This window comes from Arvicanthis niloticus, chromosome 27 (genome assembly GCF_011762505.2).
Source record: "Arvicanthis niloticus isolate mArvNil1 chromosome 27, mArvNil1.pat.X, whole genome shotgun sequence".
Lineage (NCBI taxonomy): Eukaryota > Metazoa > Chordata > Mammalia > Rodentia > Muridae > Arvicanthis > Arvicanthis niloticus.
In genome coordinates this window covers 5,148,359-5,167,542 of record NC_133435.1, presented here as the reverse complement: position 1 = coordinate 5,167,542, position 19,184 = coordinate 5,148,359, and the positions used below count along the sequence as shown (strand labels likewise).

At 48.2% G+C, this 19,184-nt stretch overlaps 1 protein-coding gene across 1 annotated transcript; it reads left to right on the top strand.

The window, feature by feature from the left end:
• The first annotated feature begins 285 nt into the window (after window positions 1-285).
• On the top strand, window positions 286-18,736 carry LOC143439525 (dynein regulatory complex subunit 7-like). The gene is made up of 15 exons (XM_076925899.1): window positions 286-440; window positions 1,464-1,543; window positions 2,311-2,508; window positions 2,753-2,970; window positions 8,046-8,174; window positions 10,242-10,314; window positions 11,071-11,199; window positions 11,350-11,478; window positions 12,789-13,009; window positions 14,211-14,426; window positions 14,949-15,059; window positions 15,154-15,264; window positions 16,214-16,408; window positions 18,269-18,408; window positions 18,493-18,736. Exons 1-15 carry the CDS (start codon window positions 286-288, stop codon window positions 18,584-18,586), a joined length of 2,199 nt encoding a protein of 732 aa, XP_076782014.1. The 3' UTR covers window positions 18,587-18,736.
• The last annotated feature ends 448 nt before the right edge of the window (window positions 18,737-19,184 follow it).

The following is a 19,184-nucleotide window of genomic DNA, read 5'->3' as shown; positions in this document are numbered from 1 at the left end:
TCTTTTTTTTTTTTTTTTTTTTTTTTTTACATTAGTCTCCATCACTACTCTGTTTCAGAAAGAACAAACTCAAATGATTGTCTTCAAATTCCAATCATCATCTTCAAATACCACAAATGGACAGATCTATGTTCATTTGCTTCATAGTTTGTTGACAGAATGTCTCATTTATTATAGGTTCCTAAGCCTAACTTCTTTGCCTCTAAGGACCCTTGGCTCCCCAGAAGACAGCTGGCAGAAAGACAGCTGGGAAATAAAAAGACCTTTCACTGCAGCTGTAACAAGATGGCGTCAAGTTTACTGGGCTGTCACAGAACAAAAGCTTCCTATAGAAAAGAATACAGTGAGAAAGTCCCACTTTCCATGTTTTGTCCCTTTGGTTTGGTGATCCAGTCACAGAAGATTGTCAACTTTCCTGGTCCAGATGAAGTAGGAAGCAGGTAGGAAACTGCCTTCAGGCTGCCTCCAGTGCCTCAAGATGGAATTAAAGTTCCAGGCTGAGCTTCCTCAACGTTTCAGGGTCTGAGATACTTGGAGATTTTAGAATTAGTGAGCTTTGGTATCTATCCGAGTGAGACTCTTGCCTTTTCTATATTGTTTCAGAATAAGATAGAAGTGAGGTTTTTAGTTCATTTCCATTCAGTGAAAAGTCCTTTCTTATTTCCAACATGTCAAATATGTCATGTCATAGATATGTCAGGGTCAGAACACTGGGTACTGGCAGGGAGTTCCTGTCCTCACCTATGTGGTGAGGAGAGGTTGGTGAGAAATAGCAAAGGCTTTAGAAGGGCTTGCTCCATGCCATGCTTTCAGCCTATTTTGCCAACTGTAGCTACACTCTCATAAAGGTTAAAAAAAAAACAAAAAACTGCATGATCTCACCCTTGACCGCAGCCCTGAGCTGTCATGCCGGTAAATCCAGCAAAGCAGAGTCAGCACATACAAAATGTAGACACCTTCATTCTCATCTCAAAATGACCAGAACTGAAAACAGGAGGCCATCTTTCCATACAAATTTTACCTTAATATTTCAAGCCTGTGGGTTTCTTCTGAGGAATTCTTTGGTTGGGTTGGGGAAGAGAGGAGAAGAAAGAGAGTGGAAGGGACGAGACAAAGCCTTCACTAGCTGGGCTTTGTGGAGGGCACTGCACAGACGAGGGTGGACCTTTCTACCCAGTGTTTTAGAAATTACAGCCACCAGGGAATACAGCAAATATTTGTTCTGCTTTTGAGCAAAACACAAACCAGGGCCCTTTTTGATACTGCTGTGTTTTGGAATTCTGCAAATCTCCGGTCTGATGTTCCTCTTGCTTCAGTTGGCAATTTGCCCTACAACTCTTCCCAGTGTTTCTACAGTCAGCATGCCAGGCGGCTGGTGACAAACATCTGAAAAGAAGAGGTGGACCATCTGTGGTGATGCCACGGTTTGGGCAAATGCTCTCTTACATTTTTTTTCCTTCCAGAGCCTTTGAGATCACACCTCCTGGTCTTCTTGCTTCAGAGGCAATGCAAAGAATTAAATTTATGTCAATAAGTAATGAAGGTAGAGAACTTTCTGGATGATGCACAACAGGTTGAATGTGGGCTTGGGTGACTTGTGGCTACTCATGGCACCCTGGGTAGTTGGTGTTATCACTCTTAGCATACAGAAAGATAAAATGACATGCTCAAGAGGAAAATGTGGTAACGTGTTTTTGGAGGATGGAGACCCAGGGATGAAAGCCTGGGTCTGATCCTCAAGACTGGAGATTGTATTTCTTTCACAATCACAAGCCCACCTCAGCAGCTCCTGGAAAGCTCTTTCACATACCATCATTTTGTACTTAAGTATATACCATATACACGCACATACATGTAGAAACACACACACTACTTTTCCTTCCTGGCCCAGAAAACTTGAACTTGGAATCAATTTATGAACTCTCCCAAGGATAACCCCTGAAAACTCTTACCCCAGACTATCTGCCCCACCCTCTGTCTGGGATCCAGGTCAACTGGGCTGTGCATGTGTGCGTGCCTGCGTGTGTGAGTGCGTGCATGCGTGCGTGCGTGCGTGCGTGCATGCGTGCATGCGTGCATGCTTAATGTTCCCGCGCCAGGCTGGTGGGGAGGTATTCTGTGCTGTGCGGCTAGGCTTGATCTGTAAAGAGGACCTCCACCTCGACTCCCCTCCTCCCTACAGGTCCTGGAGCTGTTGCGGTGGTGCGGCAGCTCCCTCTTCTATCAGGGCTAGCCCCTCGCCCCCCCATCCCATTAAGCCCGTAAAGAGTTCAGGTGGGAGTTCGACTTTCCACTCTTCTTGGGTGACAGATAGTCAAGAAGAAAGAGAATGGGTGCCTAAGAAATACGCTATCAAGCCGCCCCGGGACCTGACCAGCAGGTTTGAGCAGGAGCAAGAGGAGAAGAGACTACAGGAGATCAAGGATCTAGAACTGAAGCGGCTTAAGGAAGAGGAAGATCGCCTCCTGGTGGGTCTCTACGGCACTGCACCCTTCATAGCTGGTCACGGTGGACCCAATGGATAAATTACCAGTGCCATAGGCCTTCTCTTAAGATTCACCAAAGCGCCCCTTACCCATAGAACGTATTTCCCTTCTTTGGATGAAATCTCACCCAGGAGTCCCCAAGAGTGAACCACAGATCTGGTCCCCCCAGCATTTTAGTGGTTGAAACCTGGAGTTCTACAGAGGAATGTTGGAAAGAGCATTAACTCTCCAGCATTCTCTGGTGGTCACTTACCTTCCTTGTGCAGGAGGCGAAAAAGCGAAGCCCGACCCCCTGCATGGTCTGCGGGTGCACTCCTGGGTCCTGGTGCTGTCAGGGAAGCGTGAAGTGCCTGAGAGCTTCTTCATTGACCCTCTGACTGGACGCAGCTACAGTACCAAGGATGACCACTTCCTGGGCATTGAGAGCCTCTGGAACCACAAGAACTACTGGATCAACATGCAGGACTGCTGGAACTGCTGCAAGGTGGGCCTGAGACCGGGGATGGGGGCCCCTGGGTGGTCTGGCCACCTTCCCCTTGATAGCAGGGTTCTGCTTGGTAGAGGTCCCAGAATCCACACCCCCCGCCTATCAAGGACCATTCTGGCAAGATGAACTTCTCCAGTTTGCTGTGTGCATCCTTTTTAACCCATGTGCTGTTGGTTTATGTGAATGAACTCTGGGTGGAAGAGAAACATTCGCACAGGAAAAATGTGTGTACATCTGAAGTGCTAAGCACACAGTCCACTGAAGGCCCTGCTTCCTGAACCCAGAATCAGAAAGAATACAGCCATACTACATGAATCCTCTTGTGCAAATTTTTTTAAAGGTTTTGTTTATAGAAGTGTAGATGTATTTCCCAGTGATCTATTTTCTTTTATTTCGGTTTAATTGTGTGGTTTTTAGAGAGTGTTTACCATGCAACCCCCCTGTCATTTTGTTTTTGTTTTTGTTTTTCGAGACAGGGTTTCTCTGTGTAGCTCTGGCTGTCCTGGAACTCACTCTGTAGACCAGGCTGGCCTCGAACTCAGAAATCACCTGCCTCTGCCTCCCAAGTGCTGGGATTAAAGGCATGCGCCACCACCGCCCGGCACCCACTGTCTCTTAAGGCTTGGTTTTTGGTCCAGCTTATGCTGCCTCTCAACTGTTCTGTGAATTTGACTAACATGACTATTCTTTGAAGCTGACTGGAAGGTTCTGTTGAATATCAATCATCACAAGTCCGCTGATGGTGCTTAACTCTTCTCTGCCTTCTTTGCTGGTTTTCTATATTCTAAAGTTCTTGATGTTACCCACATACTGGATTAGAATGTTGGATTTCTTTGTTTCCTCTATTGGTGTTGGCTTCAAACAATGTAGAAATATGTAATGTAGTGACTATACATTTAAGGTTACCATGTCTTCTTGATAAACGGACTCCTTTGTATTGTAAATTCCCATCTTTCCCCCATCAATATTTTAAATCCTGATATTTATTTAAAATCCATAAATATAGTTCCTCTGGCTTTCTTTTGGCTTATGTTAGCAAGGCTGTCTTTGCTTTTTAAACAAAAACTCTGTATTTTCTATATTTAGCATGATTTACGGGTCTTTGTGTATTCTGTCAGTCTCAGCCTCTTGGTGATGGTGCTTAGGCCATTTCATGCACTAGGATTTTTTTTTAAAGATTTATTTATTTTTATTTATATGAGTACACTGCAGCTGTCTTCAGACACACACACCAGATGAGTGCATTGGATCCTGTTCCAGATGGTTGTAAGCCACCATGTGGTTGCTGGGAATTGAACCCAGGACCTCTGGAAGAGCAGTCAGTGCTCTTAACCGCTGAGCCATCTCTCCAGCCCCCAGGTTCTTACCTTTAAAAGCCACATAGTCTAAATAGATTTTTAAGCTAGACACCACTCAGGAGGCAGAGGCAGGAAGCCAGTCTGGTCTACATAGCAAGCTCCAGGACAGCAAGGACTACATAGGTAGACCCCATCTCAAACAAATAAAAATTTCTCATAAAATATATTCTGATTATGGTTCCTCCTCCCCTCCCTCACTCCTCTCAGCTCCTGCCTACCTCCCCACTCACTTAAATCCACACCCTTTCTCTTTCTCACTGGGACAGGCAGAAATAATAATAATAGTAATAATAATAATGATAGAAGATAAAATAAAAACAAACAAATCAGCAAAAGACAAAGCAAACAAAAAAAATAGAAAAAAAAGCACAAGAAACATATAGACACATACACATTTACACATGCAGAAATCCCATAAAGACGGAAAACAAGAAACTATAATTTATAAGCAAAGATCTATAATGTTAAAAAAAGCCAACAAGAACAAGAAAACAGACAGACAGACAAACAAAAGACAAAACATTATGAAGCCAAAAAAAAAAAAAAAAAAAACCTTCCAAAAATCACTAAGTTCCTTTTGTGTTGGCTATCTACTGCCGGGCATGGGCCTGCCCTGCGTGTGGCTTGTATACCCAGTGAGACACCAACAAAAAAATCTAATTTTTCATTTGCTAGTACCTGTTTCCATTCTCCATGTGTACATGTGTGTATGTAACTAAAAGCCACATATGACAAACATTTTAGAGATAATTGGATGTCTGATCTCCTGCAGAGATGTTGGGTGAGAATCTGGTGAGAAAAGAAGACATGTAGCAATCCTGGATGACCTTACCTGAGCCTTCTGTTATCTTTAGTCCGTGGGTGTGGTCCATCAAAGGCCAGTGCAGAGTCTGGGAGATTGCCTACCTTTTTCTTTTTGGAGGACTCCCATCTGATTTCTCTTTCTCCCCTTAGTACTACAGTACTGTGGATAAATTCCTCCTCTTCCTCCTCTTCCTCCTCTTCATCCTCTTCCTCCTCCTCCTCTTCTCCTCTCTTCTCTCCTCCTCCTCTCGCTCTTCCTCTTCCTCCTCTTCTTCTCCTCTTCCTCCTCTTCCTCCTCATCATCCTCTTCTTCCTTCTCCTTCCCTCCCCCTCTTCTTCCTCATCCCAAGCTAGCCTTGAACTTACTATATAATTGAGGATGACCTTGAACTGCAGAACTTCAGAACTTCAGATCTCCTTGCCTCCAACTCCCCAAATGCTGGGATTACAGGCATGTGCTACCATGCCTAGTTTATGTGGATCTGAGACCCCAGGGCCTTATCCATGTCAGGCAAGCATTCTACCAATTGAGCTACATCTCCGCCCCTCCCAGAAGTTCTTCTTAACTGCTTCAGACCCCTGCCTGGAGAAAACTCTCCCCCCCAACCATAAACATCTTTTCATGGATCTTTTGCTGCGTAATTTCCCTTAGTAGTAGAATGGAACCTGGGCCTCACACATGCTGCTAGATGAACCCTCTACCACGGAGCTACATCCCAGCACAGCTTCTTAATTGTTGTGGGTTTTGATGTTTGTTTTTAAGTAACATCTTCTGTACAGTTTTAACATTGCTAGAAGGGTGTGACTCAGTGACTTATCATGAGCCTCAGCTCCTGATGGTGTTTACGGTCTCTGTGGGCGTCTAATGTGGGTCTAGGAGCTGGTGTAAGAGAATGTTTAAATATGGGTTGACCAGAAGAGAAATGTGGGTGACAGGGTATGGATATGATGACTGACTAACTCATTTGGTGGGGTCAAAGTGGCAATTCTGGGAGGGAAGTGTGTGACGTGTTCAACCTCTCCGCTGCCAGGCTGAACACTTGTGCACGGTGAACTGCCCTGACCTGAGCATAACAGAGAACTGCTGTGTACCATCCATGAAACATAGGAACATGACACAGAGCAATCTCCACCATTAGGCATATTCATGGAAGAGAAAAGCAACAAGCCACTGGGATTGAACTCAGGCTCAGGCCTCCAAGTCCTGTGCTCTGTTGTTATACCCAGTGTCCCTATTTCTGACTAGATAGAACCCTGTTGCAATGTGCCTATCCAAGGAATGGCTGTGGCCCCTTGGGAGCCAAACAGGTGAACATGCTTCCACGAGGTGGCCAGTGACTCTGAGTCTGTGAATGGAAGGAAGTTGAGTTACTGGGATAGGGAAACGTCTGTCTCAGTGCCCTACTTAGCTCCATGGCCTGACTCCAGGGCCTCTCAGCCTTTGTTTCCCTCCCAGAGAAACAATGCTCAGAATGTGCTTGTAATAGGTCCTGGGCATTTCACAAGTGTCAGCTTTGTTTCTTCATACGGCAGACACCCAGATTATCGAAACTACTAGGCAGATGATGCAGGGTAGCATCCCAGAAGGATAATGGCCCTTCAGAGTTGGCTGCAATCCTTCAGCTCCTCCTCTAGCCTTCAGGTCCTTGTGCAGTGCACATCACACTGGTGCTATGGGGAGGACATTTATTCTAGGCAGGAGTGAGGCCAGGGAGCCAGTACCGAGTCACCACGTAAGGGAATAGAAGAAGAGACCATAACACTAGCCAGTACGGACATTGTTAAAACAGCACTGGGGCTTTATTCCCACTGAGAACCTTGCATTGCATTGGGCATTTGGGGGATGGGGCAGCATCCTTACAGAGACTGCCTGGTACAAGTGCCCCAGGAGCACGAGATGCAACCACTGTCCATCCATGGAACAGAACTGGCATTGAAGCAACACAACATGTGTGACTACTGCTTGCCAGTTATAAAAGTGACAGGCCTTAGCAAAGAGTAGATGATAGGTGACCATCCACACAGGTGGGCTCCACCACTTTAGTCTTTATTCCCAGTCACTGCTGTATCCAGAAGCCTTCCTCTCCTCTGTTCCCTCCCTCTGTTATGGCCACCTCTCCATCCCTACTACCAGGTAGGGCACAGTACACAGGAGCCCTCTTGGGACATGACAGGACAGTGAACACGGGACTGGGGCTGCCTCCCAGTGGCTGGATGCTCAGTCTCCTTTGAGCAGCTTTTCTCCAGGCTTCCATCTTTCTGTCACCTTGGGAGATGATCCTCGGGAGAAAAGCGAGTAGACAGGACCCCAGTCCCCTTGGTTGACACCTGTACCTGCCACCAGAAAGTGCAGCAGGCTCGGAACTTAAAGATCAAAAATTCTTTGATTTACAGTTCTGGAGACTAGAAATCCAGGGCTGAGGTCCTGACAGGGCCGGTTCCTTCTGAGATCTCCTATTTCCTCCTGAGTCCTTAGTAGCGCTCTGCTCCTGACTCCCAGGCTTCCGGGTCCCGGGTCCTGGGTCCTATCTCCCTGGCTGGGAGAAAATAAAAACAAAAGCAAAAAAAAACAAGGAGGCTCACATTAAACCAGTCATTTCCTGCTCAGAAATGCTCTGTAGTGATATACAACGTCTTCATGTACAGACTGCCCCCAGTAGGGGGCACTGCTGAGTCTCTTCTGGACATGCTATAGTATTTCTTCCTTGAGAAATGGGATGATGGAATGAGAGTGAAGCCTCAGTTTCCCTGTTGAGATGAGGAATGTGGCTGGACTCTCAGAGACTGGATGAAGCATGAAGCTGACATTCTGCACAGCCCCTGATGGCCTCGGGGACTAGCCATTGCCCCTTAGGAGCAGGTGTAGTCATGGGGGCCCGGGGTACACTCAGTTGGTTTCCCTTCCATCAGGACTTGATCTTTGACCTGGGAGACCCTGTGAGATGGGAGTACATGCTCTTGGGGACCGATAAGCCTCACCTGTCCTTGACTGAGGATGATGATGAAGGGCTAGATGATGATGATGATGCAGAAGACCTGGTGAGTCTGGTAGCATGGGGGTGGGTGGAGGGCCTTCACCCCAGGTTGCATCAGGCAGCCTGACAGACATCCCTGCAAACATGTGCATGCATGGGGGAGGTCCAAGTGTATCATTCATACATTCTTCAAAGCAGAGGGGTCTTGTAGAGCTCTCATTTTACAGATGGGTAAACAGAGGTCTAGGCATATCCAGTTACCATCCAGAAGCTCTCAGTAGGTTAGCAGTAGGTCAGGGGAGGGACAGTACTTAAATCCAGTCTCTCTTATCTGGAGCCCTGATCAACAATTGGACTGTTTCTTAGAGAGGCCATGTCTTTGGAGTGGGAGTCCCAGGGTCCACTCTGCTAACTCCTCTTCAGTCACCACTGGTTTTTCTATCAAGCCAGACCTTACCTTCCAATTCTATTAGGTCTTCTAAAGACCACTGGCCTGGGGTATCCCCTCATCAGCCTTCCATCTGTCATCTTTCATCAGGGATGTGTGTGTGTGTGTGTGTGTGTGTGTGTGTGTGTGTGTGTGGTAGTGGGGTACTTTCTTCATGAGGTCCTGTGTGAGAAATGAGAGACTAGGAGGCAAATGCCCCCTGCTTTGGGAATCATCCGTGTCTCTTCTACATGTAAAACTAGGGTGAGGGTCACAGTCTGTGTTTGATATCCATAGCAACAGTGACAGGTGTATCAGTCGGCTAGCATTGCCATAGGGGAGTGTTACAAACTGGAAGTCCCACACCCCTGGAGGCTAGAAATTCAGGATCAAAGGTGCTGCTGGCAGGGCTGCTTTCTTCCCAGATCCTCTGGTTTGCTGATGGCCACGAGCTCTGTAGTTTTACCTCTCTCTATGAATCTGCGTCCTAATTCCTTTGTCTACACTTAGCATATTGTAGTAGGACCACCTAAAGACCCAACTTAGACTCCATTGCCTAACTGTGAAGGCCTTACTTCCAAATGCAACTGGATTCATAGGTACTGGCAGTGAGGGCTTTAGCATACGATTTTACAGGTAGGTTGAGCAAGCCCATATCAACAGGCAACACTAGGGTGGGGGGTAGGGGGGACAGGTTCTATTTCTGGTGCAGAATCTGAGTTCACTCATTTAAATCTCCACTTCCTGAATAGCTGAGGACAACTTACACACAGCAAGGCAAAATGAGACACCCACCCAGTAAGGACCCACCCAGTAAGTGAGAGAGCTAGAAGTCAACCCCCAACAGTCTGGCTGCATATCTGGGCTCTCAGTGGTGACTATTCAGCTCTGAGGGCTGCCTAAGAATGACTGAGGCTACCCTGTTCTCCCTCCCCTTGATTCTGAGCACTGGTGTCACTGCTGACTTTGGGGCATAGACCAGCAGTGTGCACCCTTAAACTTAGGAGCCTGGAAGCCCTGTCACATCCCTGGAATGAGAGTCCTGGTCCCTCTAACACGGACAGGGGATATACATCCTGAGAGTCAGCACTCAGCTGTAGGGCTAAACCTGGGCTGTCTCAAAAAAAGTTGCTGTTGCCCACTGCTGACTAATCACTTTGCACGCCCTCAAAAGAAGTCAATTAGCTGAGCAAGAGTCCAAGATCTGAGCATTGTTTGTGGCAAAAAAATAAAATAAAATAAAATAAAATACATACAGAGAAACTCTTGAGCTTGGTTTGAGGATCATTTGTCTAGACCAGGCCTTATTTCACAGACCAGGGAAGAACAGCCATGCAGGGCCCAAGCCTTATTCATGACATCCTTATTCTTCTCAAGAGGACCAGTTAAGCTAAGGAAACCTAGGCTTTGAGTGGATGAAAAACTTACCCAGCCCTCCTTATCTCCAAACCTAATAGTCAAAGGTTTGGCTCCCTCTGACTCAGGATCCCCTCTCTGAGTAGCCGTCATGGCTGCAGGTAAGATATGAGAGCAGGTGCTACCATCTTAGACCAGGCAAGTGGGAATAGGGGTCCGCCCAAACCTTCTCCTCTCCTTCCCTTCTGACTCTTGCTCTTAGCAAGTCTGGGTCTGGGGTAGGGGATAGAGCTACGCCATGGCCTCTGCTCCAAGGCCCTGGCCAGCAACCACTTCTTTTCCTCACAGGGCAAAGAGGAGGAGGATAAGAGCTTTGACATGCCGCCTTCATGGGTCGCCCAGATCGAGATCACCCCAGAAGGTCTCTGTCATTCACTGGTTCTCAGCCCACAGCTCAGCAGAGAAGTCATAGAGGCTCCCTCGGCCCTTCTTTCTATCCCTGTCAACACCCTGCCAGCTCTGTGCCCAGAGCCTGACACTATCTAGCTCACAACGGGACTGTTAACATCATGAGCACCAAGGTCCGGGACATGGCCCTTCCCCAGATCCCTGTTCAGAGGAGGCCATGGGCAGAATATGTTGTATATGGTACAATGGGCCAGGCCACAGGAAAAAATAGGCAAAAGAAGGCAAGAGTGTGGGTTATCTTTTGCCCAATGTCTACATATGCCCACCTGGAAATGCCTAGACTCAGAAGAGGGGCATAGGCATAGGTTGTTCCGGCAGGTGGCAAAGTGCTACAGAAGTGGTCATGAAGGCTGGGGTAGGAGCACCCATTACATCCTAGATAAGGGATGGAGGCAAAATGTGTCTTAAGAGGTAGTGGTCACTGGGGCTGGGTTTTGAAGTATCAGATGTCATTCTAGCACGTTGTTCTCAGTGGTGAAGGCCTGGCAGGGGAAAGGAGTGGCTGGATCACAGATAGGATTCTCGGGTAGCTCTGGGATGCTGGCTGGCCCAAGGATACCTTGGGAAGAGTTGAAGCCAGCACTGGTGAGTATTCTCTTCCTCCTTGGAGCTGGTTCTGGGCCTGGAGGCACTTTATAGGCAATGGAGAGAATGGATGAGCATCCAAGATGGGTGGAATGAAAGACCCCAGCTCCCTCTACATCCACAGAGTTTGAGACCCGTTGCCCCAGTGGAAAGAAAGTGATACAGTACAAGAAGGCACACCTGGAGAAGTGGTCCCCATACCTCAACAACAATGGCCTGGTGTGTCGCCTCACCACCTACGAGGACCTACAGTGTAAGGCACCTTTGGGGCACAGAATAGGGGAACAGCCAAATGCTGTGCTTGGTGACTCTGGGTAAAATCACTTCTACTTGTTTTAGTGTCTGTGTGGCAGAAGCCAGCGGAGCTGGTCTGCCTGCAGCAACCGTCTCTGTGTCCCCACAGGTACAAAGGTTCTGGAGATAAAGGAGTGGTACCAGAACCGGGAGGATATGCTGGAGCTGAAGCACATAAACAAGACCACAGGCCTGCACGTGGACTACTTCAAGCCAGGCCATCCCCAAGCTCTCTGTGGTGTGTGGATCCCATTGCTGGGCAAACCAGCAGCCATGGGGGAAGAGGTGTGTCACATATAGTGACACGGATGGGGAGAACCAACCCTAGGCATCACCGGGGTTCTTGGGTGGCAAGCATGACTCTGAAAGATAAGGTGGTGTGCAGGCAGCTGAGGAAGCTCTGAAAAAGGACAACACCATGGCCATTCGGCTCTCTAGGAAAGTCAAAGCCAGGCTCACATGTCGTTCTGTGGCTGGGATCAGGTAGGAATCTCCACCAGAGGACACATGATATGGGTCACATGTAAAGGGTCTAAGAATGTTGGGCAGTAAAGCCAACCAACACCACCGACAAAGGCAAATACAGGAGCAGAGTGGTCACTGTATGGGTATGGCTAAGAGACCATGAGGTTAGGAAGAGGAGGAAGAAAGAATAAGCCTCCTGAGATCAATATCCTACCCTAGACTCCGGCAGAGAAAAGTCTGGAGCCAACACACACATGGAAAGATACCAACCACATTTGGGAGTTGAAAATTTCCAAGATTAAACCAAGAAGGGACCATGCCACAACCTCTGTTGTGGGCAAATGGTCCTAACCTGTGTTGTGTGTGTGTGTTTGTGTGTGTGTGTGTGTGTGTATGTATGTGTGTGTGTGGTATGTGTGTTGGGGGTTGAAAGGGGTAGAAATTTGTTTCCTACTGATATCAGCAAGTCACTCTTTCTTAAGAATTATTGAGCTAAATGTGTTAATAATCTGGAGATGTAGCTCAGTGGTAGAACACATGCTTAGCATGCCTGAGGCCCCCTTGTTCCATCTCTAGATTTATTTTATTTATACGAGTACACTGTAGCTGTCTTCAGACACACCAGAAGAGGGCATCAGATCCCATTACAGATGGTTATGAGCCACCATGTGGTTGCTGAGAATTGAACTCAGGACCTCTGGAAGAGCAGTCAGTGCTCTTAACCACTGAGCCATCTCTCCAGCTCCCTTGTTCCATCTCTAAACAGCATCAATAATGGCCTTAAAATGTGAGCACATCTTGACCCGGTAATTCCTCTGCTGAGAATTTGTTCTTAGCAAAGGCTGAGCAAGAACAGTAAATATACGTTATAGTCATCCATCATGGTATTGTTTATAAAAACAAAAAATTAGATGTAACCATACAGATGAGCCCAGAAAGTAAGGATTGGGTACATGACTGATACTCGTGCATACTTCTGAACTTCCCTTTCCCTGGGCCTGGGATTGGATTACAGAGCCAGCTGCCACAGCTTTGATGCTCACCCAGCCCCTGCCCTCTCCCCTTCTGTCCCCTCCCACTCAGTGCACTCATACAAGTCTATGCTACCTGAGATGGACCGCGTCATGGAATTCTATAAAATGATCCGTGTGGATGGCCTGGTAAAGCGGGAAGAGACACCTATGACAATGACCGAGTACTATCAAGGGCGCTCAGACTTCCTCTCCTATCGACACATCAATTTTGGACCCAGAGTCAAAAAGCTCACCCAGAACAGTGCAGAGTCCAACCCGAGGCCCATGGTGGTGAGAATACACTTGGGCCGGGGACTGGCTGCCCACCCGCTCTGGCAGATAGAGGATCATCAGGATCAGGGAAGCCCTGATTCTGGGCTGATTATTAATGCCTGTGATTTTGCCAGGGTTCTAAATGAGAAACAACCACTTTAACAAAAGCAGACCCCTGGGCTTGTTAGGGCCAAGCTGTGTCCCCAGCTACTAGCCAAAGAAGCATGGTTTCTTTATTGTAATGAACAAATACACACATAATAACCAGACATCTGGAAACATGGGAAACTAAAGAAACTTAAAAATATCTCAAATGACCTCTCTCCAATATTACTGTAGACTAGTAGGTTTGTTCATTGCTGGACAGTTAATCCCAGCACTTGAGAGGTGGTGGCTGAAGGGTGGAGAGTTTGAGGCAACCCTCAGGTACATAGTGAGTCCAAGGCTGAGCCACATGAAATCCTATCTCAATGAGCTGAGGACATAGCTCAGTCAGTAAAGAGTTTGCTGTGTAAGCACAAAGACCTGGGTTTGATGCCCAGCACCCATGACAACAGCCGGGCCTATGACTCACATCTGTAATCCCAGCACCAGGGTTTTTTTGGCTTGCCAAGTCAAACCAAACCATTGAGGGCCAGGTTCAAGTGAGCCCAAGTTTTGAGACAGAAACCCTGTCTCAAAAAACAAACAGGAGAGCAAATCAAGAAAGGCAACGTCAGTCTCTGGCCACCACACAACTGTGTATATGCACACCAAGGCACACACACAATTTGTTCTTGAGAGTCATTTAAAATTTTTTGAGATCTGGGGTGAGGGTTAGAATACCTGTTTTCAGCAGCTTTGCCTCAAATTTAACTTTGTTTCCTCTAAGATGCTACAAAGTACTTGGGCACTGAAATCCTGGCCATACACCAAAGATGCTCCTTTCCATAGTAAGGGATATCTGATAATGGGACAGGCTTTTTGGAGAGGCAGAGAGCTCCCCACGTCTAGAAGTGGACAAGCAGAGTCTTGTGGAGGAAACTAGAGAAAGGACCAATAGCATGTGAAGCTGGGTCCTGAGAACCCACAGGGGTCATAGAATCATTGTCTGTCTGGCCAGAAAGGATCGATCAACAACTCGCACCCCTGAACTCCTGGGTCTTGAGAGTCCTTCCCTCCTGCCCATAGAGCATCCACAGAAACCCCCCTCCCTCCTCTGTGTGTTCTGGCCACACAGAAAATCACAGAGCGGTTCTTCCGCAATCCAGCGAAACCTGCGGATGAGGATGTGGCAGAGCGAGTGTTTCTGATAGCGGAGGAGCGCATCCAGCTTCGTTACCATTGCCGCGACGACTACATCACCGCATCCAAGCGAGAGTTTCTGCGGCGCACGGAGGTCGACAGCAAGGGAAACAAGATCATCATGACACCAGACATGTGCATCAGCTACGAGGTGGGTTGGTGACCGCATGGCACACAGGATGGTTGAGGGCACACTCTGGAAACTGTGCCTGCAGCATCTTCTGGTAACTCGGGAAACCCATCTCTGTCCCTGATAACCGGCAAAACTCCCGTATGAGGACCTTCCCCTTTCAGCTCCTCTGAAAATCATCCCATTTCCACCAAAATGAAAACCTGAAAACCCAGCAGGCTGAGACTTCCTCATGGTCCCTATCTGCACCTCTGAGGATCCTAGTCCTCAGATCTCAGGGACCTATCCCGAAGGTAGCAGGATATTCTTATGCCCTAGAATCTAGGATGGTCTCACCTTCCTATTTTAATAGCATAACTGTAAGTCCCTATCTTTGGTCCCTCTTTGTTACTATATTTTTGTAGAGAAGGATCCTGAGGTCTGGAGAGGTTAAGCACCTTGCTCAAGGTCACATGGCTAGAAAAAGGGAGTAGATTTAAACCAAGTGGTCCCTAGACTTGCTCTGGTACAGCCTCCCCGTCACTCTGGTGGTTCTGGTCTCAGGTAGAGCCAATGGAACACACCAAGAAACTCCTCTACCAGTATGAGACCATGATTCACCTGAAGAATGAAGAAAAGCTGTCCCGACATCAGGCCTGGGAGTCAGAGCTGGAGGTAAGGTCCTATCAGACAGTAAAGGTGGCAAGGAGACAGGGCCTCCATGATGCATATCCTCCATGATGCATATCCTCCATGATGTCCTATCAAGGTCCTGGAGATCTTGAAGCTTCGTGAAGAGGAGGAGGAGGCACATACGCTGACCATCTCCATCTATGACACCAAGCGTAACGAGAAGAGCAAAGAGTACCGGGAGGCCATGGTGAGCCTCCCTTCTTTTGCCAGGTCTCCTTCCCTGGAGCCCTGCCTCCAGGGTAGGGAGAATATGGGAACCCTTTGTAAGGGATGATGAGAGAGTATGTCAACCCTCTGCAAGGGATGAAGTCACTGGTTATATCAGGTGAGTATTCTTGTATTACCTGCCAAACTGACTGTGCTGATGGGTCACCCCCAAAGAGCACTTAAGATCCAGGCTGGGTGTACTTACCCAGGGCTGTGGCCAAATGAAAGTCTCCACTTTGTGTGGAGAAAGAATGAGAACTACATGCCCATCTCTACTGGGCTTCATTGAGGCTGTGACCTGAGCTGGGAGTCCAGCCAACTGACTCAGGCACAGGTTGAGCACCAGGACTCAGCAATGCAGGGCTTTGGGCTTTATCTCCTCCCCCAAGTGGGAGGACCAGTTCGGGTTCCTAGACTAGATGCTAAATCCTCTTCACCAAGCAGTACAGCACTCTAAAGAAGTTAGGAGTTGGCCTGGTGAGGCTGGGCCTTGGAATGTTCTTGGGTCCATAGGAAAGGGCAACAGACCATGTCTCCATGTTCTCTGGCTCCCGTGTGCCCCATGTAAGTAAGGCCAGCCTTATGGGCAAAAGAGAAAAATGGGAGCTCAGAATCATTGCTAAACCACCACCATTCACTGTAAGTACCTGCTTTGGATTGGCAGGCCTAGGCTATGTGCTTTCCAGACCTGAGCTGGTCTGTTTTCAGAAGAGGAGACTAAGGCTCACACTGGTTGATGAATTCATGTCAGAAACAGGAATTACATGTCAGAAAGGACTAAACATGGATAAAGAGGCAATCATGTCTCATAGGAACCCTACCCTGAGACCTGGATTTAGGGCCTGGCTTTGTAGTATTGCACAGTGGACTCAGCTGCTTGGGAGGTCTCCTGGATATCCCGCTCTTTCAGCTGATTCCCTGGCCCACAGGAGCGTGTCTTGCATGAGGAGCACCTGCGGCAGGTGGAGGCCCAGCTGGACTACCTGGCCCCATTCCTGGCACAGCTCCCTCCAGGCGAGAAGCTAACACGTTGGCAAGCGGTGCGCCTCAAGGACGAGTGTCTCAGCGACTTCAAGCAGCGGCTCATCGACAAGGCTAACCTCATCCAGGCTCGCTTTGAGAAGGTGTGGCCGGGGCCCAGGCAGGGGAGGTGACCTCACTATCCACAGTCAGAAAACTGGACCTGAGGTCTTTTTGCTCAGTGCCTCATGGAATACAGGAGAGACGGATGAGCGGATGAGTGTGTGTCTGTAATCAGGGCTTCCAAAAACCTGATTTCTTCTTTCCCCCTTTGTTACTGTATGAGCGGATGGATGGTGGGTAGGTGAATATTCGTGGATCGGTGGATAGCTGGGTAAATGGATGAGTGGATGGATGGGTAACTAGGTGGGGGGAATGGCGGGCAGGTACAGTTGGATCTGTGGGTAGATAGATGTGGGTGAGGATTAGATGTAGGTGGATGGATGGATGGATAGATGGATGGATGGGTGGATAAGTGATAGAATAAATGGGTAACTAAGATGGGCAGACAGAGGGATAGAGGAGTGGATAGGTGGGTTTGTGAATTCATGGACAGATGGATGGAACATTATAATAACACCTAGTCCTTGGCTCATTTCTGTGAGACAGGTGAGGTGCATACCTGTGAGAGAATTGGGTGGAACGGGACACAATGACCCTTATTTTTGGAGACGAGCTGCTGGGGGCTCTAAGCATGCCTGCAACTTGTCTAGATCATGTAGCTATTTTGTGTGTATGGGTGTTTTGTCTGCATATGTGCATGTACACCACATGCATGCCTAGTGCCCTCAGAGGCTAGAAGAGGTCATCGCATCTCCTGGGACTGGAGTTTCAGATGATTCTGAGCCTCCATGTGAGTTCTGGGAATCTAACCCTGTTGGGGCCGGAGCTGCCATACGTTTGGGGGCTAAAATGTCACAGACTGCTCTATCAGTGTTGGGACCTGCACTGCCAAAAGCCTTGGGGGCTAAATTGTCAGAGCCCACACTGCCCCAAGCTGCTCCAGTCCGCGGGTCAGGGTTCAGCAAGAGAGAGAGTGAGGATGGACTCGAGGAATGGAGACCAGACAGAGTGTGATTCAATCCCGTTTATTCTCAAGTCTCTCTTCCTAGTCCAAGTCCCAAGTCTTGAGTTCCTAGTCCCTAGTTCCTAGTTGCTAGTCTCTTTCCCAGTTCCAAGTTCTTTCTCCAAGTGCTAAGTGCCTAATGTCTAATAATTTCTTCTGTCTGCCTCTTGCCTTTTATGTGTCTCACTTCTAAGCCACGCCTCTAAGTCACACCCTTAAGTCTCTGCTCTAAGTCACACCTTTAAGTCACACACACCCAAGGGAAGATCCTGGGTATCTAAAACAAGATGTTATCAGAGTGTGCTCAGCTGTTGTAGGCTGTTGTAATTAAGTCTCTTGTCAGGGTATATGGCTCAAGATGGCTGGCTGTACAGATGATAGCCGCCTTCTGTCGGCTCCCCACATAACCCCAGTCCTCTGGAGAGCAGTCAGTGTTCTGCTTTGTTTTTTGAGACAGGATCTCACTCTGTAACCTTTGCTGGCCTGGAACTTGCTATGTAGACCAGGCTGGTTTTAAACTCACAAAGATCCATCTGCCTCTGCCAAATGAGAGCTGGGATTAAAGGCGTGCACCGCCATATCCAGTTGTTTTGATTTTGTTGTATATGAGAGGCTAGGGGTGGAACCTGGGGGCCATGCACTAAACCACACCCCTAGCTCTGACCAGCTGTTTTGGCCCTGTTCTGATTTTCATGCATATGCTGTCCTTCAAATCATGACCCCCCCCCACCCCACCCCCAGTGGTTCCCACCCAAGATATTTTGTGATGCTCTAACTCTGTCCCTTCCCTTGGGGGTTGGGGCATTATCCTCTGGGGACTGCCTGGTCATCTATGGGCCTATAGCCTGGCTGCAGATCAGTTCACACAATCCCCATGCTCACCTCTGTATGCTTCCAGGAGACCCAGGAGCTGCAGAAGAAGCAGCAATGGTACCAGGAGAACCAGGTAACCCTGACGCCTGAGGATGAAGACCTCTACCTGACCTACTGCTCTCAGGCCATGTTCCGCATCCGGATCTTGGAACAGCGGCTCAATCGGTAAGGGGCAGAGCCAGGAGGACTCCTGGGAGCACTCTGATAGCTTGGATCATCCCTCACCTTCTCCTTCCTCACTCTGCTCAGGCACAAAGAGCTGGCTCCACTCAAGTACCTGGCGCTGGAGGAAAAGCTCTACAAGGACCCGCGCTTGATAGACTTCGTGAAAGTCTTTGTCTGATGGCCCCTGGAGGGACTGCGGCAGACCCTGCCCGAGGATGGAGTCCCTCCCTTGTCCTCAGCCACTGTGATCCTATACCAGCCTCACTGCCACACTACCTCCCTGTCCTTTGTAGCCTCCCTCAAATAAATGCACTTCCTGTTTGCCATTTACAGTAGTCAGTGTTTACAAGCTCCAGTCCCCACCACCCTAAGTCTTTCTCTTAAGTCATCCTCTCTGCTGGATTATCAAGTGTTTAGCTCTCCAGATGGTTCCACACCCACCTGCCAACATCTGCTTAGAGCTCAATGTGTTGATGGTGGGTCAGCTCATAAAGGGAGAGCAGCCTGACTAAGGAGCACACCCCACGACAGGGCAGCTTGATATTAGAGGACAAGGAAGAGAATCCAAGTTCCTCTCCCATGTACCACCTGTGAAATGGGGCTGGTGATGTTTCCTGAAATAAGTCTTTAAAAAGCAGAGAAAACTGCTAGAGTAGTGCATGCCTGTAATCCCTGCAGGAGGTGAGGGCAGAAGGATTGAAGTTCAAGATCTGTCTCAACTACATAGGGAATTTGAGGACAGCCTGGGTCACACGAGGCTCTGTCTTTAAAACAAA

Excerpts from the sequence above, each read along its gene's own strand:
- LOC143439525 (XM_076925899.1), top strand. The coding sequence starts at position 286 with ATGGCGTCAAGTTTACTGGGCTGTCACAGAACAAAAGCTTCCTATAGA. Across the intron at positions 10,315-11,070 it reads GATCGAGATCACCCCAGAAG|AGTTTGAGACCCGTTGCCCC; the intron begins GTCTCTGTCATT and ends CTACATCCACAG. Across the intron at positions 15,265-16,213 it reads AAGAGTACCGGGAGGCCATG|GAGCGTGTCTTGCATGAGGA; the intron begins GTGAGCCTCCCT and ends CCTGGCCCACAG.